At 42.9% G+C, this 27403-nt stretch overlaps 1 protein-coding gene across 2 annotated transcripts in view; it reads left to right on the top strand.

Annotated features, from left to right (window-relative positions):
- The window catches only part of BMPER (BMP binding endothelial regulator), a 432288-nt gene that overhangs the window by 295637 nt on the left and 109248 nt on the right, over positions 1-27403 (top strand). For both annotated transcript variants that reach the window (XM_063922535.1, XM_063922537.1), the window contains exon 11: positions 19569-19614. In XM_063922535.1, coding sequence (XP_063778605.1) covers positions 19569-19614 — 46 coding nt within the window. The remainder of the gene's footprint in view (positions 1-19568; positions 19615-27403) is intronic.

Below are 27403 nucleotides of genomic sequence, written 5' to 3'. Positions count from 1 at the left end.
TAGGGAGCGCTGCGCTGCTCGACAAATCTCTCCGGCGCTGCGGCTGCTAGCTTCGGGCACCCGGCGTCAGGGGAAGCGGTAGGACTGGCAGCGGCGGCAGGCACTAAACAGCAATGCACAAAGGATTTGTGCATTGCTGTTTAGTGCCTGCCGCCGCTGCCGGTCCATTCGCTTCCCCTGACGCCGGGTGCCCGAAGCTGCCAGCCGTAGCAAGATAGGTCCATTGACTGTAATGTTCCTAGACTAACAACATTTTAACAGCTTGTACAACCTGTTTTGTCCACCGAAACCAGAGTTCTCACATAGCTACAGACAGATGCCAAACAGCCAGGCCAGTAATCCATGCTACAAATATTACAGACCGAAAATCCAAACTCCATCTGTTTCAATACTACCAACCAACATATATTCAACTAAGTAACTATACGAAGGCTGACCACAAACTAGATACACTGACAGCAGGAATTGCAAACAATAAGCACTTATGTTACCAGTGCAGTAAATACCTAACAATTTAAACGTCAATGTTTTTAATACAGGGAACACAAAAATATATAAAGATGTACAACACTAAACATTTGATTTTACCAAAATTCTCCTCCCCTCTGGTCTAATTTTTCTAGTACGTATTTTACTTTAGTGAAAGACCTCAGGAAAGCTACAGCACAACAGTCACTGAAACTGCAAAGGACTGCTGCAAAACACCAAAGCTAGTAATACCAGTTTTGCACCAAAGTACCAGGTCTGACACAGTATTTGGAACTCTGTTCCAAACCAGGCCAGACCCCTTTCATACCGCGATGCCAAACTGGGTTGTTTCCAGGTCAGTACCATTCATACTGCACTTGTGTGTGGTGGAACTCTTCTGTTGACGCTGGGAGAGGACATCATCTCCAATAGCTGGGAAAATACAGCTTTCTCCATGCTGTAAAGATGTAAGGGAGACTCTGCCTGCCATAATGTGTAAAAGGGGGACCTATCCTGCCGTAACATGTAAAAGGTGGACTCTGCCTGCCGAAACGTGTAAAAGGTAGACTCTGTCTGCCGTAATATGTAAAAGGGGACGCTCTCTGCCATAACATGTAAAAGGTGGACGCTGTCTGCCGTAATGTGTAAAAAGGAGGAGCTGTCTGCCGTAATGTGTAAAAAGGGGAGGCTGTCTGCCTTAATGTGCAAAAAGGGGCTCTACCTGGTGTAGTGGCGCCACTGTGCGGCGTAATTTGAATAATGGAGACTACTGTGCACCATTATGAACTGGCATTATTTTGTGGCCACACCCCTTTCCTGTGAAGCCACGCCCCTATATATTTTGTTCGCGCCTACGGCGCGCACTGCTGACGGTTTACATTAAAGGGAGGGCGCCGATGCCGTCTCTTGCACACAGCACTGAAATGTCTAGTTACGGCACTGGTGCAGACCATTAATTTGCGATGGGGCCTGTCAATGCAAAATGATACTAGTGTATTGGTCCCAGAGGGCCAGAACTGAAAGCACAAACATGACTTATCTGTGCTTATCCTGGCCCCTGAATTTGCTTTGAAAAGCTGCAGCCTTGAGAGCGAATGAACATGTTGCACCAGGCCCCACTTAGATTTTACTATAGGTCCTGGTGACTGTATGCTAAGCTCCTGCCTTTCATTCAGCCATGATTCTGGTAGGCGATTTATAGATATGCTTTGAAGGGAACAAATGTAGTAAATTGAAAAGACACATTTACACATATGCAGTGTTTGTAATACAAAATGACTCCTCATAATTTAATACTGGATATTCTACACATAGATAAGAGCATCATGTTGAACTTCAGTTTCTACAATGGAAGATGGAGTGGTTATATGATAAAAACTCAATTGCAATACACTATGCATTGATAAAGGTCAAGAGTGCAGCATTATTCTTGAATAAAGAATTCTTAGGACCTATCATAATCTGAAACATAGGGGAGATTATTTACATTAGGTGTCACAATTTATGTTGCTCTACTACAATCAGACAAATATAAACATAGATGACACACATATACAGTAGAATTAGGAATATTTCATGGTTCCATATTGAATATGGCCAAACATGGGTAAATCAGCTTATAGTTGATTAAGTTTATCTCCAACAATAAATCACAGATTTGTAATGAGCCACTGGAGGCTTTGGGATGGAGCACTGGGTGGCAGAGTAAGGAAGGTGCAGACAGCCTTGTGCGCTGAGGATAAATCAGGGCCGTCTCCTTGGCTGCAGTAGCCTTGTGAAGATAGTGAGCTCAAATTCTGTCTTGTGGATGGAGGTGAGCTGTGGACTTTGGTAGTACTGTTCCTGCAGTGTCAGGTAATTACAAGGCTCCCATGTAGTAGTGAGCAACTGGAGGCTCCCAGATGGAGCACCAGGTGGTGATTCCTCAGGCCTGCAGTATGAGTGAGGACCACTCTATGAGGATAAGCAAGCAGATGCATAGGATAGATGGCAGCAATGGTGAAAAAACTTCCCAGCAAGTTGATGTCAGTCAGCAATACACTATTGCAGAGTGCACGGTATCTCTCTCAATGCATTTCACCGGTCTAGCCAACTTCATAGTTATCCCTCAAACGAGCGGCAGACTCTTCTAGCCCAGCACATGCTCAATGCGTGCATGCCCTTGATCACGCATACTTAGATGTGGCCTCTGCATGTTATTTTTTTTTAAGTTAAACTAGAACATCATAAATGGACAACCCCTACCCATATTTTGCAGTTGGACACAACTGTTGGCACTGGAGCTATGCATATAATTCTGTAATTTACAGTTAAATAGTTAATCAAACAGGATGTTAAAAGGGAAGCTTCAGAGAATTCTCCAGTCAGAATTGTTTATTTTCATTGCAATCTGCTACAACAACAGTTACGTTCAGGTCTAAGCACTGGATAAAATTGTATCTACAAAGTATGTCTATCTATTGTAAATCTATTGTATTATCCAATTGAAATGGAATTGAGTTTGCCTGATCCATAAATACCCTGAAGCTGTACTTTTCCTTTCATTTTAATTGTATTATTCTCAGACAGAGATCATGGGAAATCGTGACTGCTACATAGTAACACATGTTACATACTTTGTTAGTTGTAAAGTGGATAATTATACATTTTTCTAGTTTAAAAAAAGAGTCTGTTCTATGCTCAGGTCAGAATGATTAAATATAATAGAAGCAAAAAGGTAACTCATTTAATTAGATTCCATAGAATTCAATAGAGACGCACAAGGAATTTCTTTTGGTCCATTAATAGCAGATTTCCATTATTTTTTTTCCCCTCTCAACCACTTCAGACTTACACTGGAAACCTCATAAAAAGACACAGGCTGACTGGAAACATTCACAGATGGAATGCTATCACTTATTAGTCATCGACTAAACTACCTTGTATTCAGTAAAAGATATTGTGGTGGGGGGGTCTTCTTACAAAATATTCAAAATGGATAATAGGTTTTTCTAGCAGAGTTTTGAAGGAAATTGAAACTTCAGTTTGTTTATAAATATAACAAAAAGTTTCTTAAATATGTAGTGTAGAAAGCATTTAATTACATACACATCTGTACTTTATTACAAATCAGAAGTTGCCTTCTCGACTTTAGTGCCAAATGAGGCACAAAAAAAACAACAACAGCTGTTGCTCTTGCACAACCAAACAAAGGGCTGATTAGTCTTGCCTGAAATATTTTCAGACATAAAACTGAAAGACTCATAAAACTGGGAAGACTAAAACATGGTCTGATTAGAAAGAGCTTTAAGGTAATATTGGATTATATCACTTATCAAACTCCTCAGGGATTCCCTCTAGTGACCGACTTTTGCAACCCATATGAAGTATAATGGGCAACCTTATTTCTAAACTAAAACCAGAAACTTATGCCAGTGTGCATAGAGGGCTTATTAACCTAGCGGTGTTGGTCATAGAGTCCATCCTTACTTGAACTCATAGCATGAATACGTACTGTGGCCAATTACTTAATTTTATTGCAGTTTAACTGTAATCTTCAAAAGCAATGTGACATTTAACAGATTAGGGAAACATTATTCTAGCATAAAGACTTTGGAAACAATGGGGTAAATGTATGAAGCAGTGATAAGAGTGGAGAAGTGAGCCAGTGGAGAAGTTGCACATGGCAACCAATCAGCACTGAAGTAACATTTATAACTTGCATACTATAATATTATACAGAACAGCTGATTGGTTGCCATGGGCAACTTCTCCACTGGCTCACTTTTCCACTCATCACCGCTTTATACATTTACCTGAATATTTGTTTTTGCTTTTTTGGTGCTGCTGAATTTAACCGGGGTTCATAACAGTGAAAAACCTTGATGCTTGTCTATATGAAACAATTTCTTTTTCATGATTATTTGGCTACTGGTTCCCACTGTGAGTGATATTTCCTTTTATTTAATTGAGAAAGCAATATGGCTATGCAGATGACAATAAAGCCAGCTTATTCCTCTACCTCAAAACAACCCCGATTGGAAGATTGAGTCAAATGAGTCCACATTCACATATTATTCAATAAACTTCCAGCCCATTTCTGTAGTTTTGGCCTCTGAACATCTTGATTGTCCCATCAAAATGTAGTCTGCTATTAATTATGCTTAATTACACTTTCTGTTATGTGAACAGACTGACATACAGTATGTCCATATATTTTACTGTACATATATTGAAACTAAAGTTGCCACAGTAGTCAGCATTGTTAGACTAAGTGGCTATGTTGTTGTGCTTGTATGTGCTAGAAAAATTAAGGGCAGGAAGTGATGTGTCTCAGCAATATTCTCTACATACAGTAGTACTGAAGAATATTTTGTAGCTATATAAATAAAGAATAATGATTATAATAAAAATTAAAAATAATCATAACATAGCTAAAGTTGGGTACTTTTCTTACTAACAAATAGATTAATTTATTGTAAATAGGTATAAATGTAATGGAGAGCCTGATCTGGATGCAGATGCTAATGTATTTAAAGAGTTTTTTTGGAAATGTCAGATCTTTCCAACTATGAAGAAAATGTGATGTATCAATTTTGCTGCCTCATCTTTGTGGCATTTTAGCTATGCAGCATATGTGTTTTACATTGTTATATTGCATTGTGGATGGCTATAAAGGCTGTAGGGACTTTCAGTATACTACATACAATCATAAACAGATATATGTATATATATATATACAATTCCTTCGGCAGCACTCCCAGTCTCAGAGTATATCGGTCCGGTGCCCTCCTGACCCGTATGGCAACGGGTATAACGTAGTGTACATTCGGCGGCACTCCGGTACAAAGAAGCATACAAGCAGGTTGATAGAAAACAACGTTTCGAAGTTTTTATTAACTTCGTCCTCAGGTTATAACACATACAATAACCACATACCTTTATATACCCTTCCCATGTGCAGGTGAGCTCCGGCGTGGGTCCGGCGTTCAGACGCCCACGAGTGACGTCATCCTGCCGTCCCGCCCACCGGAGGCATCACCCTGTAAACCAAAATACAAATACAGAAAACAATCAAAAGTGCACAAAAAGCATACAAATAAAACACAATATTAAAACAAGCACAGATACAGTACACGCAAATGTCAATAGACCCTTAATATTGTAATGGTTCCCGCTGAGAGATCAATACCACGGATCAAAATCACCAGTCTAACACGTTGACCCCGGACACAAGTATGCTATAAAAAGCAATGCAGTCCCAATGTCTCATTGAGACCCCTTGGTGCCAGCGTCTGTAATTCATGTATCCATTTAGATTCCTTTTGTAACAACATTAAAGATCTGTTGCCCCCTCTCACTTTGACTGGTACATGATCAATGATAATATATTTTAAACACGCCACACTATGTTTAGCGACTGCGAAATGCCGAGCTACCGGCTGATCGCTGGTCCCACTCAGGATAGCTTTTCTGATGGCTAATTTATGATTCGCCATCCGTTCCCTGAGTGTGCAGTCAGTTTTACCCACATAGTGCAAACCACAGGGGCAACTAATCAAATAAATGATAAACTTAGTCGTACATGTGAGTCTAAATTTGATGGTATATTTTTTCCCACTAAAGGGATGATGGAAAATACTACCTGTCAGCAGGGATCTACAGGTCGTACAATTTAAACACCTGAAACAACCTTTACGAAGGGCAAGAAAGGTATTCTGTTCACTTTGTCTGGCAGCCAAATCAGTGACGTCAGTCACGAGGCAGAGTGGGACGTCCCCCCCTTTATCGGAAGAGATAGTGTTTAATCTGTCCACTCATCATTTTACCACCACGGAATTACAGGTACTAAGAAAGGGACTCTCATTCGTCCCTACGGTTAAATTTGATTCCTTTCAGTGGGAAGTGGAGAGGTACAAACTGAACCGCCAATTAAAGCTACATGAGCACTTTAGAGGCAGTAAGAACTTAACACCAGTTGTTGTGGAGGAGGTGTTGCCTCCTAAGTTGTTAAAATTACAAAATCGTAGCAAATTTGATCCTGTTTCTAGTAATGCCACCATTAAGACTTATGGACGATTATTGAATCACACTGTATCTGTTGGGATTGTTTCAGAATCTAAGTCCAAGTGTTACAATAATTTGAGTAAGATTGAATATGATGCGCTTAGAGATTTGGCATCATATACTGATATCACGATACGCCCCGCCGACAAAGGTGGGGGTATCGTGATACAGGATTTGGTTACATACAAACATGAATTATATCGACAACTAAATGATGGTACCGTATATAAATTGTTGAAGGGTGATCCGACTGGTCAGTTTGCACAAATTTTGCATGATAAATTACAGGTGGCAGTAGAGACGGGGGTAATTAGTAATAAGCTAATGAAAGCATTAATTGTGGATTATCCGGTTGTTCCGGTGCTATACTCATTGCCCAAAATACATAAGTCGCTAGAGAATCCACCTGGGCGCCCCATTATTGCGGCCCGTAATGGGCTCTTTCAAAAAGTAGCCACTTATCTTGACACCTTGCTTCAACCTTGCATTGTTAGTAGGAATAGATATCTGCTTGATACGACTTCCTTTATTAATCACTTGCAAAAATTGGGGAAGATTCCAGCTAACAGTATTTTGTGCAGTATAGACATTTCTAGTCTGTATACAGTCATTCCCAACAATGCAGGGTTACTAGCAGTGCGTAGACTCATTGAGGGGAATCCTCTATACACTGGGCCAGATGTAGATTTTGTGATTGAGTTGTTAGAAATGATCTTGACTCATAATTATTTTATTTTTGATGGCAGGTTTTACCTGCAGACATCTGGGTGTGCGATGGGGTCCCCTGTGGCCCCGTCGTATGCTAACTCATATATGTTTGTAGCTGAGCAGGAAATCTTTTTTGACAATGTTGGTATTTCTGAGGCCATTGTGTTGTATCTCAGATATATTGATGACGTGTTCGTCATCTGGTCTAAATCGGAGGAGATACTACAGAATTTCATCAGCACACACAATCAATCTAATCATCCAATCAAGTTCACCTTCAATATGAGTAGCGACAGTGTTAATTTTTTGGATGTATTGGTTCAGTGCAGGGATGGAATTTTGTCGACTGACTTATATCAGAAAAGCACTGATCGTAATACTGTGCTACATTTTTCTAGTTTTCATCCCCTTCCATCTAAATATGGGTTACCATACTCACAGTTCTTACGAGCTGTGAGGATTTGTAGTGTACGAGAAAATGCCATTGCCAGGATTGATGAGATGATTGTAAAGTTTAGTCAGAGGGGATACCCTCTGGATAGATTGTTGCAGGCTAAAGAGAAAGCCCTCAGTATCAATAGACAATCCTTGCTGACACAACAAGTAAAACCATCTACCAGATCAAGGTTACCTTGGGTTAATCATTTTAACACCAAGAGTGGAGTCATTTCTAAGGTGGCTAAATCACTTTGGCCAATGATCAAGTCAGATGGTGATTTAAACATGACTGAGACTAGTATCATGCCCACGTATACCAGGGGAAGAAATCTCAGGGACTGGCTAGTTAAGACTGACGTCACTGATTTGGCTGCCAGACAAAGTGAACAGAATACCTTTCTTGCCCTTCGTAAAGGTTGTTTCAGGTGTTTAAATTGTACGACCTGTAGATCCCTGCTGACAGGTAGTATTTTCCATCATCCCTTTAGTGGGAAAAAATATACCATCAAATTTAGACTCACATGTACGACTAAGTTTATCATTTATTTGATTAGTTGCCCCTGTGGTTTGCACTATGTGGGTAAAACTGACTGCACACTCAGGGAACGGATGGCGAATCATAAATTAGCCATCAGAAAAGCTATCCTGAGTGGGACCAGCGATCAGCCGGTAGCTCGGCATTTCGCAGTCGCTAAACATAGTGTGGCGTGTTTAAAATATATTATCATTGATCATGTACCAGTCAAAGTGAGAGGGGGCAACAGATCTTTAATGTTGTTACAAAAGGAATCTAAATGGATACATGAATTACAGACGCTGGCACCAAGGGGTCTCAATGAGACATTGGGACTGCATTGCTTTTTATAGCATACTTGTGTCCGGGGTCAACGTGTTAGACTGGTGATTTTGATCCGTGGTATTGATCTCTCAGCGGGAACCATTACAATATTAAGGGTCTATTGACATTTGCGTGTACTGTATCTGTGCTTGTTTTAATATTGTGTTTTATTTGTATGCTTTTTGTGCACTTTTGATTGTTTTCTGTATTTGTATTTTGGTTTACAGGGTGATGCCTCCGGTGGGCGGGACGGCAGGATGACGTCACTCGTGGGCGTCTGAACGCCGGACCCACGCCGGAGCTCACCTGCACATGGGAAGGGTATATAAAGGTATGTGGTTATTGTATGTGTTATAACCTGAGGACGAAGTTAATAAAAACTTCGAAACGTTGTTTTCTATCAACCTGCTTGTATGCTTCTTTGTACCGGAGTGCCGCCGAATGTACACTATATATATATATATATATATATATATTAATATTACAATCTGCAGGAATCATTATTTAAAATAACAAATGTGGCACTCTTGGATCATTTTACTGTGTATGATGAAAACATTGCTCCATGTAGATAAACATTGTACTCAAATTAACAAAAACAATTGTATAAGCATTCCAAGGTGGGAATTAAGTTCTGGGAGAAGGGTGTAACTTGACGTTGCTTTGGTGTTTAAATGCCGGCAATGGCACCACATCTCACACGTTTCAACCACCCAAATCCCGAATTCGCACAACATTTTTCTGCGAGATTGGGCTGCCGTAAAGTGCGACTGTTGCTGCACTGATTCGCCCGGGTTGATGTGTTCATCCATAATTGATTTCCCGCTCCCAAATGTATCCAGCCACAGTCTATGTAAATCAGTAGTTCAATGACTCATTGGGCCTGATTCAAAGATGAACGCTATTCTCATCGCTGCTGGATCTTTGGACATAGCAATGACAAAATATTCTAATGCTGCAAGAGCCATCTGAGGACAAAGAACGCCTCTTCACAACATCACAGATACAAGTGCTGCATTTGACGGTCAGCCTCAGCTTACTCATTGTTGATGGAAATGCTCAGCCGAAGCCAGGAAGTCTGTGTTGGAAGATGCAGACCCTGGCATGGCAATGTCTATAAAAGGCGGGTGATATGGCCCCATATTAAAAAATGCTGCCATCCCACCAGTTGCAGCATATCAGTCATGCTGTGACTTCTGGGCAATCCCTGCATGCTCTCAGGACCCATCCTGCATATGCGCAGAATAGATCCTGCATATGTGTAGACCCCTGCCACCGAACTTGTACGCAAACAAACAGGTTTGCGTAGAAGTCTGAATGATGCATGAAACACCAGTTTGTATTATCCATGTTGAATCCATGTTGTATCCATGTAGCAACAAAGCATATTGCAATAGTATTGAAAGCAATAAAAGTATGTAATAGTAAATAAGTCACATCCCAACACCTACTCTGACAATGTTTCAGGATGACTAAGTACCCTTTTATCAAGGAGCAGGAGAAGGCCCTAAACATTGCCGTATGCTTTCATGCTTTCATAGCAGGGCCTTCATCCCTTTCAGTATCCACATCATCAACACACCAACAGTATGTCTAACACCTTCAGGTCCCTTAGCCAGAGCCGGCCCTAACCAATATGATGCCCTAGGCAAGATTTTGGCTGGTGCCCCCTAGCACCACTGCTAGTTCTACCTCTGACCCTGCACCCCTTTCCCAGCACCATCACCCATAGCAGTCATTATTTTGGTGTTCCCACCCCCTATATTTTAAACATGAACATTGCGCACATCTGGCGCACAACCCAGAAAAGTATGTGTTTTTGCTGGCAAGGGGCATGGCCACACAATAATGCCCCCAGTTCAAATCCTGCCACACAGTACTGCAACTTTATTCACAATTTATCATGTGATAGTGTCCCTAATTCATGTTACATCACACAGTAGTATCGCTTTACCTTGTATACGTTACTCCTCACAGTAGTGTCCCTTATTCACATTACATCACAATAAATTGCTCCTTATGCACATTACACCACAACATATTGCTCTTTATTCACATTAGACCACACAGTAGTGCCCTTTATACACATTATGCCACACAGTAGAGCATCTTATACACATAATGCCACACATTAGTAATGCATTTATGCACATAATACCACACAGTAATGCCCCTTACATATATGACACACATTATTAATGTCCTTATAAGTATAATGCGCCTTACGCATTATGCCAACCTTTATCAATGTCCTTATACACATAATGTCCTTTACACATGTGCCACACATTATTAATGCCCTTATACACATAAAGACACACATAATGTCCCTTACACATAAGCCACACATTATTAATGCATTTATACACACGACGCACTTATTGCCCCTTACACATATGCTGAACACTATTACACAACCAACCCACTCACACAAACACAGCACTCACATGGCCACTAACACTGTGTCCTCTGCCTCTGCTTGGATACAGATGTGTCCTCATAAATCGCCTCAGTGCGCCATGCAGTAGGAGATGCCTGGCGTGAGTCAGCTGGCAGCTCTGCTAACGGCAGGTGCCTATTTATTGATGGAAAAGCACCTTGTTTTCTCTAACATCCTAGTGGATGCTGGGACTCCGTCAGGACCATGGGGAATAGCGGGCTCCGCAGGAGACAGGGCACATCTAAAAAAGCTTTTAGGTCACATGGTGCGTACTGGCTCCTCCCCCTATGACCCTCCTCCAAGCCTCAGTTAGGTTTTTGTGCCCGTCCGAGAGGGTGCAATCTAGTTGGCTCTCCTAAAGAGCTGTTAAGAAAAGTTTTTTTTTAGGTTTCAATCTCAGTGATTCCTGCTGGCAACAGGATCACTGCATCGAGGGACTTAGGGGAGAGATTTCCAACTCACCTGCGTGCAGGATGGATTGGAGTCTTAGGCTACTGGACACTTAGCTCCAGAGGGAGTCGGAACACAGGTCAGCCTGGGGTTCGTCCCGGAGCCGCGCCGCCGATCCCCCTTACAGACGCTGAAGAGACGGCAGAACGGAGGTCCGGAAAGCAGACGGCAGAAGACTCCTCAGTCTTCTTGAAGGTAGCGCACAGCACGGCAGCTGTGCGCCATTGTTGTCACACGGCTCACTGACTCAGTCACGGAGGGTGCAGGGCGCTGCTGGGGGCGCCCTGGGCAGCAATATAATTACCTTTAGTGGCAAAATAAATACATCACATATAGCCATTAAGGCTATATGTATGTATTTTAACCCAGGCCAGTTTCTTAAAAACCGGGGAAAAGCCCGCCGAAAAAGGGGCGGAGCTTATTCTCCTCAGCACTCAGCGCCATTTTCCTGCTCAGTTCCGCTGGTGAGGAAGGCTCCCAGGTCTCTCCCCTGCACTGCACTACAGAAACAGGGTAACAAAGAGAAGGGGGGCATAAATTGGCGATATTTATATATTAAGAGCGCATATATAGTAAACAACACCTTCTAGGGTTGTTTATATACATTTATAGCGCTTTTGGTGTGTGCTGGCAAACTCTCCCTCTGTCTCCCCAAAGGGCTAGGGGGTCCTGTCTTCGATTAGAGCATTCCCTGTGTGGCTGCTGTGTGTCGGTACGTGTGTGTCGACATGTATGAGGACGATGTTGGTGTGGAGGCAGAGCAATTGCCGATGATGGTAATGTCACCCCCTAGGGAGTCGACACCGGAATGGATGGCTTTAGTTATGGAATTACGTGATAATGTCAGCACATTACAAAAGTCAGTTGACGAAATAAGACGCCCGGCAAACCAGTTAGTACCGGTTCAGGCGTCTCAGACACCGTCAGGGGCTGTAAAACGTCCTTTACCTCAGTCAGTCGACACGGGTACCGACACAGATGAATCTAGTGTCGACGGTGAAGAAACAAACGTATTTTCCAATAGGGCCACACGTTATATGATCACGGCAATGAAGGAGGCTTTGCAGATCTCTGATACTGCTGGTACCTCAAAAAGGGGTATTATGTGGGGGGTGAAAAAACTACCTGTATTTTTTCCAGAATCAGAGGAATTGAATGACGTGTGTGATGAAGCGTGGGTTAACCCCGATAGAAAACTGCTAATTTCCAAGAAGTTATTGGCATTATACCCTTTCCCACCAGAGGTTAGGGCGCGCTGGGAAACACCCCCTAGGGTGGATAAGGCGCTCACACGTTTATCAAAGCAAGTGGCGTTGCCGTCTCCTGATACGGCCGCCCTCAAGGATCCAGCGGACAGGAGGCTGGAAACTACACTGAAGAGTATATACACACATACTGGTGTTATACTGCGACCGGCAATAGCCTCAGCCTGGATGTGCAGTGCTGGGGTAGTGTGGTTGGATTCTCTGACTGAAAATATTGATACCCTGGATAGGGACAGTATTTTATTGACTCTAGAGCAATTAAAGGATGCTTTCCTTTATATGCGAGATGCTCAGAGGGATGTTTGTACTCTAGCATCAAGAGTAAGCGCGATGTCCATATCTGCCAGAAGAAGTTTATGGACGCGACAGTGGTCAGGTGATGCGGATTCCAAGAGGCATATGGAAGTATTGCCATATAAAGGAGAGGAATTGCTTGGGGTCGGTCTTTCGGACCTGGTGGCCACGGCAACTGCCGGCAAATCCACTTTTTTACCTCAGACCCCCTCCCAACAGAAAAAGACACCGTCTTTTCAGCCGCAGTCCTTTCGCTCCTATAAAAAGCGACCAAAAGGACAGTCTTATCTGCCGCGAGGCAGAGGAAAGGGTAAGAAAGGGCAGCAAGCAGCCCCTGCCCAGGAACAGAAGCCCGCCCCGGCTTCTACAAAGCGATCAGCATGACGCTGGGGCTTTACAAGCGGACTCAGGAACGGTGGGGGGTCGACTCAAGATTTTCAGCAATCAATGGGTTCACTCACAAGTGGACCCGTGGGTCCTGCAGATAGTATCTCAGGGTTACATGCTGGAGTTCGAAAGGTCTCCCCCTCGCCGGTTCCTAAAGTCTGCTTTACCAACGTCTCCCTCAGAAAGGACGTCGGTTTTGGAAGCCATTCACAAGCTGTATTCTCAGCAGGTGATAGTCAAGGTACCCCTCCTACAACAGGGAAAGGGGTATTATTCCACACTATTTGTGGTACCGAAACCGGACGGTTCGGTAAGGCCTATTCTAAATCTGAAATCCTTGAACCTGTACATAAAGAAATTCAAGTTCAAGATGGAGTCACTCAGAGCAGTGATAGCGAATCTGGAAGAAGGAGACTTCATGGTGTCCTTGGACATAAAAGATGCTTATCTACATGTCCCGATTTACCCCTCACACCAAGGGTATCTCAGGTTCGTGATACAAGACTGTCATTATCAGTTTCAAACGCTGCCGTTGGGTTGTCCACGGCCCCTCGGGTCTTTACCAAGGTAATGACCGAAATGATGGTTCTTCTACGAAGAAAAGGCGTATTAATTATCCCTTACTTGGACGATCTCCTGATAAGGGCAAAGTCCAGAGAACAGCTGGAAGTCGGTGTAGCGCTAACACAAGTAGTGCTTCAGCAACACGGGTGGATTCTAAATCTTCCAAAATCTCAATTGACCCCGACAACACATCTGCTGTTCCTGGGCATGATTCTGGACACGGTTCAGAAAAAGGTATTTCTCCCGGAAGAGAAAGCAAGGGAGTTATCCGAACTTGTCAAGAACCTCCTAAAACCAGGAACTGTGTCAGTACATCAATGCACAAGAGTCCTGGGAAAGATGGTGGCTTCGTACGAAGCGATTCCATTCGGCAGATTCCATGCACGAACATTTCAGTGGGATCTGCTGGACAAATGGTCCGGATCGCATCTGCACATGCATCAGCGGATAACACTGTCACCGAGAACAAGGTTGTCTCTCCTGTGGTGGTTGCAGACTGCCCATCTGTTAGTGGGCCGCAGATTCGGCATACAGGACTGGGTCCTGGTGACTACGGATGCCAGCCTACGAGGTTGGGGAGCAGTCACAAAGGGAAGAAACTTCCAGGGCGTGTGGTCAAACCTGGAGACGTCTCTTCACATAAATATACTGGAGCTAAGAGCGATCTACAATGCTCTAAGCCTGGCAAAATCGCTGCTTCAGGGTCAGCCGGTGTTGATCCAGTCCGACAACATCACGGCAGTCGCCCACGTAAACCGACAAGGCGGCACGAGAAGCAGGAGTGCAATGGCAGAAGCTGCAAGGATTCTGCGCTGGGCGGAGAATCATGTCGTAGCACTGTCAGCAGTGTTCATCCCGGGAGTGAACAACTGGGAAGCAGATTTCCTCAGCAGACACGACCTTCACTCGGGAGAGTGGGGACTTCATCCAGAAGTTTTCCACATGATTGTGAACCGTTGGGAAAAACCAAAGGTGGACATGATGGCGTCTCGCCTCAACAAAAAATTGGACAGGTATTGCGCCAGGTCAAGAGACCCTCAGGCAATAGCTGTGGACGCTCTGGTAACACCGTGGGTGTACCAGTCAGTGTATGTGTTCCCTCCTCTGCCTCTCATACCAAAGGTACTGAGAATTATACGGAAAAGAGGAGTAAGAACAATACTGGTAGCTCCGGACTGGCCAAGAAGAACTTGGTATCCGGAACTTCAAGAGATGCTCACGGAGGATCCGTGGCCTCTACCTCTAAGAAGGGATCTGCTTCAGCAGGGACCTTGTATGTTCCAAGACTTACCGCGGCTGCGTTTGACGGCATGGCGGTTGAACGCCGGATTCTAAAAGAGAAGGGCATTCCTGAGGAAGTTATTCCTACTTTAATTAAAGCCAGGAAAGAAGTGACCGCACAACATTATCACCGCATTTGGAGAAAATATGTTGCGTGGTGTGAGGCCAAGAAGGCTCCAACGGAAGAATTTCAATTGGGTCGATTCTTACATTTCCTGCAAGCAGGATTGTCTATGGGCCTCAAATTGGGGTCCATTAAAGTTCAAATTTCGGCCTTATCAATTTTCTTCCAGAAGGAATTGGCGTCAGTGCCTGAAGTACAAACTTTTGTCAAAGGTGTACTACATATACAACCCCCAATAGTGCCTCCAGTGGCACCGTGGGATTTGAACGTGGTTCTAAATTTTCTCAAATCTCATTGGTTTGAGCCTTTAAAATCGGTAGATTTAAAATACCTTACATGGAAGGTAACCATGCTGTTGGCCCTGGCTTCAGCCAGGAGAGTTTCGGAGTTGGCAGCTTTGTCATACAAAAGCCCATATCTGATATTCCATTCGGACAGGGCAGAATTGAGGACACGTCCTCAATTTCTCCCTAAGGTGGTTTCGGCATTTCACTTGAACCAGCCTATTGTGGTGCCTGCGGCTACTAGCGACTTGGAGGACTCCAAGTTACTGGACGTTGTCAGAGCATTAAAAATATATATTTCAAGGACAGCTGGAGTCAGAAAATCTGACTCGTTGTTTACATTGTATGCACCCAACAAGTTGGGTGCTCCTGCGTCTAAACAGACGATTGCACGTTGGATATGTAGTACAATCCAACTTGCACATTCTGTGGCAGGCCTGCCACAGCCTAAATCTGTAAAGGCCCATTCCACAAGGAAAGTGGGCTCATCCTGGGCGGCTGCCCGAGGAGTCTCGGCATTACAACTTTGCCGAGCAGCTACGTGGTCAGGGGAGAACACGTTTGTAAAATTTTACAAATTTGATACTCTGGCTAAAGAGGACCTGGAGTTCTCTCATTCGGTGCTGCAGAGTCATCCGCACTCTCCCGCCCGTTTGGGAGCTTTGGTATAATCCCCATGGTCCTGACGGAGTCCCCAGCATCCACTAGGACGTTAGAGAAAATAAGAATTTACTTACCGATAATTCTATTTCTCATAGTCCGTAGTGGATGCTGGGCGCCCATCCCAAGTGCGGATTGTCTGCAATGCTTGTACATAGTTATTGTTACAAAAATCGGGTTATTACTGTTGTTGTGAGCCATCTGTTCAGAGGCTACTTCGTTTGTGTTATCATACTGTTAACTGGGTTCAGATCACAAGTTGTACGGTGTGATTGGTGTGGCTGGTATGAGTCTTACCCGGGATTCAAGATCCTTCCTTATTGTGTACGCTCGTCCGGGCACAGTACCTAACTGAGGCTTGGAGGAGGGTCATAGGGGGAGGAGCCAGTACGCACCATGTGACCTAAAAGCTTTTTTAGATGTGCCCTGTCTCCTGCGGAGCCCGCTATTCCCCATGGTCCTGACGGAGTCCCAGCATCCACTACGGACTATGAGAAATAGAATTATCGGTAAGTAAATTCTTATTTGCATTGCTATACTGCTAGGATGCACAAGCAGCTTCTGCTGATTAAAATGATATGCTGCATGCCTATATACTGTGTGCGACTGTGGCTGTATCTGCATGCGAAATGCTACACACAGAATATAGGCATGCCGCATATCATTTTAATCAGCAGAAACTGCCGGTGCCCCTAGGCATGCCAAATACCCTAGGCAGTTGCCTAGTATGCCTATGCCTAGGTCCGGCTCTGCCCTTAGCTCCTCGTCTCCATACTTCCCTGGTCTCCTATCTTCCATCAGCGCTTCGGCCCTGGCTGCTGTGCCCATGTTCCTGAGCACAGGCTCTACTTGCGCTGACTTGCTCCCTGTTCTGTCGCAGTACTTGTCCAGATTGTTTTTTCAAGTTCTAATGAGATTCTCTGCTCCACCTTGTAATTGTGGTTGTTCTATTTTTTTGTATCAGTATGTTATGGTTATTATTTCTTTTTGTTATTTAATGTACTGTTTTGCTGTAAACTACAGATGGGTTCAAGCTTATCTTGACCTTTAATAGGATTAACTGAGACTGGCCAGTCAGACTTAATCCCCTGATGTAATGACTTAATCCCCTGCTGTATTGTTCTCTGTATTGTATTGCAGCTGAGAACAATAGATGAAGGGTTTATGCTAATAAATCATGTTGTGCCTAGGCGCAGAAAACTAGTCAAGATAACCGTAGACCCATCTGTATGTGTATGGCACTATAGACTTTTTGTGGCGTCCATAAATAAATTATAGATATGAGATAGGAAGAGAGAGAGATAGACAGATACAATATATATATATATATATATATATATATATAATAGTGGTAGAAATGTTACATATTGCAATTTTGACCAGGACAGGAAGTGATGTGCCTGAATAATAAGTAATAATAATAATAATAATAATCCTAGCTATACTTAAAATACTGTACAGTTTCTTACTAATTTATGTATTCATCTAAACCTTTGTGGCACCTTGTAAATAAGTAATAGATATTAGATAGATAGATAGATAGATAGATAGATAATAGATAGATAGATAGATAGATAGATAGATAGATAGATAGATAGATAGATACTGTATTAGATGAACAGACATTGTGGGGCTGATATTGATTTGAACATATGCATGTTTCTGCACTGTGCATGCTCTGGAATGGAGTGTACTGAGGGAATACATACTATTCACAGGCGGCGAGTATGCCGGCAGCTGGGTGAGCGCTAGGAAGCCCCTTGCGAGCTCACTGGGGTCAAGGTGGCTCCCTGTGCTCACCACAGGTTATATTCTCCTTCTATGGGTGTCGTGTACACCCTTGGAGGGAGTATAGCCTGTGTAGCCGGTATTCCGACTGTGGCATTTCACCGCCTGTCTGGATACCGGTGTCGGCATTGTGACCGACGGGTGTAGAATGAGTTGCCGGCAGCCGGGTCCCCGTCGGCCAGCATACCAGTGCTGGGATCCCGACTGCTGGCTTGCCAACAGTGGGGTGGGCGCAAATGAGCCCCTTGCAGGCTCACTGTGCTCACCACGCACACCACACTATCTATTCTCCCTCTAGGGGGGTCGTGGACCCCCAAGAGGGAGAAAAGGTGTCGGTATGCCAGGTGTCAGGATTCCTGCGCCGGTATACTGTGTGCCAGGATCCCAACAACCGGTCTACTGAATACCACCCGTGACCAACAGGCAGTCTCGTGATTGCCTCCCGTACTGAGAGGCAGAATCATACACATTCAGTTGCAACAACACTTAAGATGGAAGAGGCTTCACTGACTTGTGACCTGTGGTGAGTTTCCTATTAGACACTCGGGGGGCGGCACCGGGATGCTTGTGTTGGTACTGTCAGCCCAAAATGTGCAAGTAACTGCAAATATACCAGTAACTCCAAATATTTCCACTGTATGCTATATGCCATCTTGAGTGGTGTGTAAATGGGTAGGACATGTACATACTGCCCCTGTAAGATGTCCTACTTAGTAAATATGTATACATACATTTTAAAAAAAGTAATATTTAGTGCTTTTCTTTATTATTCGGTTAAGTTGTCTATCATCAAATGAAAGCTTATAACCAATTTAAATGATAGAAATAGGCAGGGGGAGGGCGGCCATTGCTGTTCTGCCTAGGAGTGCCCTCACCCATAAATCCACCCCCCGAATGTGACAAAAATGAGTAGTGGTGTACAGAACTGCGCACTGTGCAGAGATGGATGTAAGCGAAACTGTGCATCTTTGGAGACATATCTTGCACCTTCCAGTTAGTATAGGGGAGGTGTAACATGGCCCTGATGAAGGGTGATCACTTTGCAAGATGTGTAAAGCTCTGCATATGGGTGAAAATATGCATTTTATCCATTCACGCTTCTTTGGAGTAACATTTACATTCAACTCTGCATCAGGCCCTATAAGTGTAACTGGGGCAGGAAGTGATGCACCCTAACAATAAAGGAACATGATGACATTAATATTACCAATAACTAAAATAATAATAATCATACTTAACACAATTTGATTTTTTGTAATAATCTTATGGACTCATTTAAAATAGTATAAACAGAATGAAGAGCATAGCATAGAAGGAATTTTTTATACTATATATATTATAAATAGATATGTGAAAGATAGATTGATAGATCTATGTAATAGAGAATTCCGCAGTAGATAGATAAATATCAGATAGATGGAGAAGACCATCTAAACAAATAAAGAGTTTTTGTAAGGACACCCTTCTAGGAACACGGTACTGTGCACTGACCGTTGCTTCTGTGACTCATATTTCACTGATCTCTGTTTCACAGGGCAAAATATTGAATAGAAAAGGATGCTGTCCTATTTGCACTGAAAGTGAGTAAGTTTGTTTATCATTTTTCCATTATTGTATATCTGGGAGATCTTGTATTGTATTTAGCCATATAATAATGCTTAGCTGCATAAAAAGAATGGGCTTGATGCAGAGCTGAACAAAATTGTGACCCAATCACAGGCGTTTATTAAAAAGCTGCAATTGCATGCATATGCAACGCTGAAGCTACTTTATCTCTAGTTGTGTGCATATTCCGAGGTCATTCCGAGTTGATCGCTCGCTAGCAGTTTTTAGCAGTCGTGCAAACGCTATGCCGCCGCCCACTGGGAATGTATTTTAGCTTAGCAGAAGTGCGAACGGTTGTTTTGCAGAGCGCCTGCAAAAAATGTTTGTGTAGTTTCAGAGTAGCTCAAAACCTACTCAGCGCTTGCGATCACTTCAGACTATTCAGTTCCGGATTTGACATCACACGCCTGCGTTTTCCCTGGCACGCCTGCGTTTTTCCTAGCACTCCCTGAAAACGGTCAGTTGCCACCCAAAAATGCCCACTTCATGTCAATCACTCTGCGGCAACCAGTGCGACTGAAATGCATCGCTAGACCCTGTGCAAAACTACATTATTCATTGTGCCCGTATGTCGTGCGTGCACATTGCGCCGCATACGCATGCGCAGAACAGCCGTTTTTTAGCCTGATCGCTGCGCTGCAAACAAATGCAGCTAGCGATCAACTCAGAATGACCCCCATAGGCACCAGTAGCAAATGCCCTCTGAATAAACTAGCTGTATATCACATAAAACCTATTCCCAAATTTTTAGCTATTTATTTTCCTTTTAGAATTTGCATTCAATATTAGGCTGCTGCTGAACTTTATAATAGAGCAGGAATAACTCCAAAAACAAATTGCTAAAATATGCACGCAAAATCAATATATTCACAAATAGCAAATCATGATTCGCAATTAGCAAATCTGAAGTGGTTCAGCAGTGTGTATTTGCTCCTGCCCCCGACCACCTACAAATAATACTTTCACAAACGTATATGTGTCTCTGTAACAGTTCACAACTGTGTGAACATTTATTTATTTACCAGTTACTTATATAGCGCACACATATTCCGCAGCGCTATACAGAGAATATTTGGCCATTCACATCAGTCCCTGCCCCAGTGGAGCTTACAATCTATATTCCCTATCACATGTACACATAGACACATTCACACTAGGGTTCATTTTGTTGGAAGCCAATTAACCTACCAGTATATTTTGGAATTGTGGGAGGAAACCAGAGCACCCGGAGGAAACCCACGCAAGTACGGGGAGAATATACAAACTCCGCACAGTTAGGGCCATGGTGGGAATTGAACCCATGACCTCAGTGCTCTCCTAGGGCTGGTCCGTACCGGCTCCACATCCCGGCTTATCATACGGCCGCCGGTCATTCCCTTCAGTACGCCGCGGAGTCTGTTACCTACAAGGCAGAGAGCTGCTCATAGAGCCACCTGTATCCCGGCTCATCACATGGCCGCTGGTATTCTACTTCAGCACGCTGCTGATATTGCACCATCCATTGCTGGCTGCTTGGCTACAACACGTCCATCTCCTTGCCGCATAGACGGACACTGGGCACTGCAGGACCCAATACCAAGGACGCTCGGTACGGACCAGCCCTAGGAGAGGTATTCAATCACGTGCAAAATGACAGCATCCATTTGCTTTTGAAACCCCCTCACGGCATTTATTTTCAGCAATACACCGATTGGCTGTTTATTTGGAACTGTGGATACTTCTGTAAAATTAACTATCGGACCCTGTGGTTCTTCTTTTTAACAAAATGACACTATTTTGCAGCTCACATAGTCCATTGATCAAGGTGTTGCCACATTTAACCTTTGCATGAATGCTTTTATTGATTTTTATATTTAGACTTAAAGTGTTATAACCAATGGTATTAATATAATACATTTTTCTTTATTACACGTCAGCTCTTATCATTAACTGCTCATCATACATTATTATCAATTGCTCTTATACATTTGCGCAGCCGTTCCTTTTTTCCCTATTTATAACTACCAAGGTAACAGCCACAATGGGACCCAGCAGTTATGCCGGGCCCTATAGGCCTCATTCATGTTTGTAAGTAAAGCAAAAAAAGTAAGTAACTTTGTTTCTGGAACAAACCATGTTTCCATGCAAGAGGAGCAAATACATTAATATGTTTTTCTATGCTGGGTAAATACTGGCAGCTTTTGCATGTAGCCCACAAATGTTAGACAATGTTAGACAGCTTTATTTTTACACTGCAATTTAGATTTCAATTTGAAGTTTGAACACACCCTCTGCAGTCTACAGTTTGACTGCTGATATTAGCCATTTAAAGTTTGAAAATACAGTGTGCATGTGTTTGCTATCAGTGCTTCAAAATGAAATTCTGCTCTGAGGACAAGTGAACTCTTATGTTCCCTTCTTCTTTAACCATAAAGAGCATAACAGTGAGGAAAATAGGTAGTTGGCCGTACCAAGCTAAATTAGGTGAATATGAGGGGAAGGGTCGGAGGTCGGAGGGCATTTATAACGCAATGCAGTGATGTACCAAATATTCGAATTACACCCCAGTATTTGTATTTTCAACAGTACATTTTTTTCTTCAAATTCATATCCCTCAATAGATAATATGATTTGCAATTCAGTATTATTAAATACTGTGCTATTTTATAGCTAACTAAAAACATATATTAAATGTTCATGTTTTTCTGACAGTATTTGACCTTTAGTGTTCCCAGTCTTACCAAAATTATACTACGCAACTGAACTTTGACATCACAGCTCTTTCATTGGATTTTGAACTCCATAAAATGAGAATGTTCACAAACTGGGGATGATTTAGAGGTGGGTGTATTTTGTGCCAAAGATGTGGAATAAAAAGGCGCCCAAAACTAAGAAACATATTGCACAATTTTAACTTCAAAAGTTACAGTACTCAGTTTGTATACAAAACAGTTATTTATTGAAATATCATATACATTAGACAGCCTATGTCTGAATAGTGTTATTAATAAATACTGTCACATTTACGACCAATTAAATTTACAGACACAAATACAAAATGTACTAGTTAGGTTCAAATAAATGCAAACACGTGATTTCTTCCCCTATCATGGGCCAATTGCAAATAGCAAAAATAGCATATAGCAAATGCTATTGCAAATAGCAAACAAAATATACTAATAGATTGCAGCAGCCAAACTAATAATAGTAATAGAATCAGTGTAAAATATCAGCCAATCAGCAACTGCTGATAATCATCAACATCAGTGCATATTATGTGTTATGTGCTCTGCATGAATTGCATTTACATGAACACACCCTTACTGTACTTGGACAATGCTTGAATCACCTTCCCTCTAAATTTAAGGAGGTATAATCCCTGATTTGTCACTAAAACTACTTATTTATGCATGAAAAAGCAGGCAAAAATATGCTTATATCCAAGTTTACCTTAAGCTAGGTACACACTATACAATTATTGGGCCGCTTTGCCAATAATCGGCTGATCAACCTCATTTAATGTATAGTGTGAGTATTTCACCGATAAAAGGTTAATAAAACATCCACAAACACATTCTTTCGATCCTAATATTGAGCAGTGTGCGCGCATCTCAATAATCTGCCCATATTTCTTATATTTCCCCGACACTTTGGGGTAAATTCAGTAAAGCTTCTAAAACAGAGAATTGGTGATATTGCCCATATAAATCAATCAGACACTGTCTATCATGTTCTAAAAGGCAATAGATAAATGATAGACAACATTTGATAGACAGCATTTAAGAAGCTTAGTAAATTTGCCCCTTTGTCATCCTCGTTGCGGGCAGACTTATGCAAAATCAGTGTGGAGTGGCAGAAAATCTGTACCTTCTAATGAAAACTTGCATAATCTGTAGGACAGATATTGGAGATTTCAATTTTCCAAAAAACACTCCGTTTGTTGGCCTGATCATAAAATTGAAGTGTGTATAAAATTGAGTGTGTATATAGCTTACTTAAGCCCAACACTGTAGGATTCCAATGTGTGAAATGACAAAGCAAAAATAGCATGGTTGAAACAGGGCCGTAACAGGGCTCTATGCTGATGTCATGCCTAGGGGTGGGTCATCAGCTCTAAAAAGAAGAACACTGTGCAGTACATCCCAAGGATGCTCCGAGCAGCTTCACAAGGGTCAGGGTGCCTTCCTGGAGCAACAGCTATCGCAAGACCAAGAGTTACTCTGCATGCGCAATGGCAAAATCGCATCCCTGTTTCCAGTATCAACATTGCGTGCACCACTGAATGGGATACGGTCGTTAGGTCGACACAGCTGAGGTCGACAGTCATTAGGTCGACCACTGAAGGTCGACATGCATTAGGTCAACATGGTCAATAGGTCAACATGGCCATTAGGTCGACATGTACTAGGTTGACAGGTCAAAAGGTCGACATGAGTTTTTCACAATTTTTTTCATTTTTTTCATACTTAACGATCCACGTGGACAACGATTTGAATGGTAACCTGTGCCGAGCGAAGTGGTAACAGAGCGAGGCACCTTGCCCGAAGCATGGTGAGCGGAGCGAGCCATGCGAGGGGACACGGTGTACTAATTGGCGTTCCCCGTCACTTTACTAAGAAAACGACACCCAAAAAAGTTTTAAAAAACCATGTCGACCTTTTGACCAGTCGACCTAGTACATGTCACCCTAATGACCATGTCGACCTATTGTCCCTGTCGACCTAATGCATGTCGACCTTCCATGGTCGACCTAATGACTGTCGACCTAAGTTGTGTCTACCCAATGACCCATACCCCGCTGAATCAGGCCCATAGTCTCTAAGGTGGCATTAGGATACATATTTAATGGAGTTATATTTTCATGCACATAATGCACCTTGTCTGCAGTAAGGACTAATACAATAATTCAGTATACCCATATATGGTACGTGACAGAAAGCTCAGCCTGATATGTTCTTGTTGTTCTGATGTGCTAAATACATTAGTCCAACAAGTTGTATATTGGGGGAAAATATGCTTTTGGAATAATGAGGGGAACTATATGTGTAGGTAGGCTATATCTAGACCTCTTTACTTTTTCAGCTACATGTACATGTAGCTGTTACAAGGTGAAATGGACAAGCACAGTTGATACAATATATGGGCTATGTTCTTTTTGGGGTTACTATGGAGGCAAAAGTGTTAAACATGGAAGGCTACTTGGTCATGCACTATCTATGACTAGCTTGATAACCATTTAATAATTAATATTCTGGCTTATTTCTGAATCACAAAGAATAGAGTCCTGGGGGTAAACAGGTTTAGAACCTGCCACAAATTGGTGGTAAACCTGGACACAATATAGACTTGTCTCTGGCAGGAGAGTTGGTGGGAAGCACTGTACATATCACTGTGATCTGTGTAGACTTCCTTTTATTAATAATAATAGAATGAGTAAAAAATAAAAATAAATGGCAGAGGAGCCATGAAGAGGACCAAGCAGCAGAAGGTAAATGTGGGCTGGAGAGTCTCTGGGAGGGAGACTGGAGATGCAGTGACATGGGGGTCAGAGCCGGCCATAGGCATAGGCAAACTAGGCAATTGCCTAGGGCATTTGATATACCTAGGGGCATCAGCAGCTTCTGCTGATTAAAATGATATGCAGCATGCCTATATTCTGTGTGTAGCATTTCATATGCAGATACAGCCACAATCTCACACAGTATATAGGCATGCTGCATATCATTTTAATCATCAGAACCTGCTTGTACATCCTAGCTACATAGCAATGCAAATAAGATGCATTTTCATAAAAATAAAATAAAAAAATAAAAAATATGTGCCCAACGTTAGCATTGAGGTAAGATTTATGAGGACACATCTGTATCCAAGCAAAGGCAGAGGTCACAGTGTTAGTGGGAGTGTGAGTGCTGTGTGCATGTGAGTGGGTTGGTTGTGCAGTAGTGTTCGGAATACCTGTAAGGAGCATTATGTGTGTCATGTAAAAATGCATTAATAATGTGCAACATATGTGTAAGGGGCACTATGTGTGTCATTATGTGTATAAGGGCATTAATAATGTGCGGCATATGTGTAACAGGGTACTACTGTATGTGTGTCATTATGTGTATAGGGGCACTAATAATGTGCAGCAAATGTGTAGGGGCACTGTGTGTCATTATGTGTATAAGGGCATTAATGTGCGGCATATGTGTAAGGGACATTATGTGTAAAAGGGTATTAATAAAGGTTGTTATAATGTGTAAGGCACATTATGTTTATAAGGACAGTAATAAGGTGTCTCATATGTGTAAGGGGCATTACTGTGTGGAATGTGTATAAATGCATTACTAATGTGTGGCATTATGTGTATAAGGTGCTCTACTATGTGGCGTTGCATATAGAAAGGGCACTACTGTGTCATCTAATGTGAATAAAGAGCAATAGGGTGTAGTGTAATGTTAATATAAGGAGCAATTTAGTGTGATGTAATGTGAATAAGGGGCTCTACTGTGAGGAGTAACATTTATAAGGTAAAGTGGTACTACTGTGGGATGTAATATGAATTATGGACACTATCACATGATCAAATGTGAATAAAGTTGCAGTACTGTGTGGCGTAATTGGAATTGGGTTTATTGTGTGGCCATGCCCCTTGCCAGCAAACACACCCCTTTTTGGGCTGAGCGCAAAATGTGCGAACTGTTCCTATTTCAAATATAGGGGGTACAAACACCAAAATAAGGACTGCTATGGGTGAGGAGTGATGGTACTGGGAAAGAGGTGCAAGGTCAGAGGCAGAACCAGCGGTGGTGCTAGGGGGCACCAGCCAAAATCTAGCCTAGGGCATCATATTGGCTAGGGCCGACTCTGATGGGGGTAGATGGTGCTGAAGGCACGAGGCTAGGGAGACACAGGGGAATGTACTGGAGAGACAGAGGGGAATGGGACCATTAGACACTGGGGGATGGTGCTGAGAGACATGGGGGATGGAGCTGAGAGACATGGGGGATGGAACTAAGAGACACAGGGGATGGAGCTGACAGACACACTGGTTGTGCTGGAGAGACTGAGGGGGGGGGTGCACTGGAAAGACAGATTGGGGGTGAGGCTGTGAGGCACAGTGGGGGGGGGGTTGAGAGGCATAGGGGGATGATGCTGTGGGACATTATGGGTTGAGGGTGAGAGACATGGGGAGGATGACAGACATGGTAGATATGGGGGGGATGTGCTGATGGATGGAGATGGAGTGACATGGTCGATGAGGCTAGAAAGACATAGGAGGGATTGTGCTGAAGACACAGAGAAGGGGAAGGCGAACAGAGGGGACGGTGCTGGAGACTCACAGAAGACGATGAGGCTGGGGAGACACAGGAGAGGATGAGGCTGGAGAGACAAAGGCAAGGATGAGACTGGAGAGCCACAGGGTTAAATAAGGCTGAGAGACATAGATGGGTATGAGGCTGGAGAGATAGGGGGATGAGTCTGCAAAGACACAAGAGCGACTTGCCTGTACCAACAGTGGAGGGATGGGGATTCTCAAAAACATGAGTGCGTCAGACCCCAAGATTACTGTTGCCGACCTGAAAAGATTTTTCACAGCTCACAAGACTTATGTTAGCTCAGTAAGCGTGGATGTCAATGCCAGTTTGTGAGTGTTAGTTTGCCAGTGTCTTTATTCATGACATTTGTCGATGTCAGTGTAAATGCTTATCTCTATGTGAATTATAAGAGTGTGAGAACCCGCCACTGTGTTCCTTCTCCTGCAGAGTTTTGTATAGTATAGTCAACACTCAGTGACTTCTA

Source organism: Pseudophryne corroboree, chromosome 5 (assembly GCF_028390025.1).
Source record: "Pseudophryne corroboree isolate aPseCor3 chromosome 5, aPseCor3.hap2, whole genome shotgun sequence".
Taxonomy (NCBI): Eukaryota; Metazoa; Chordata; class Amphibia; order Anura; family Myobatrachidae; genus Pseudophryne; species Pseudophryne corroboree.
The sequence above is the reverse complement of the archived record's forward strand: the minus strand, read 5'-3'. Positions and strand labels throughout refer to the sequence as shown.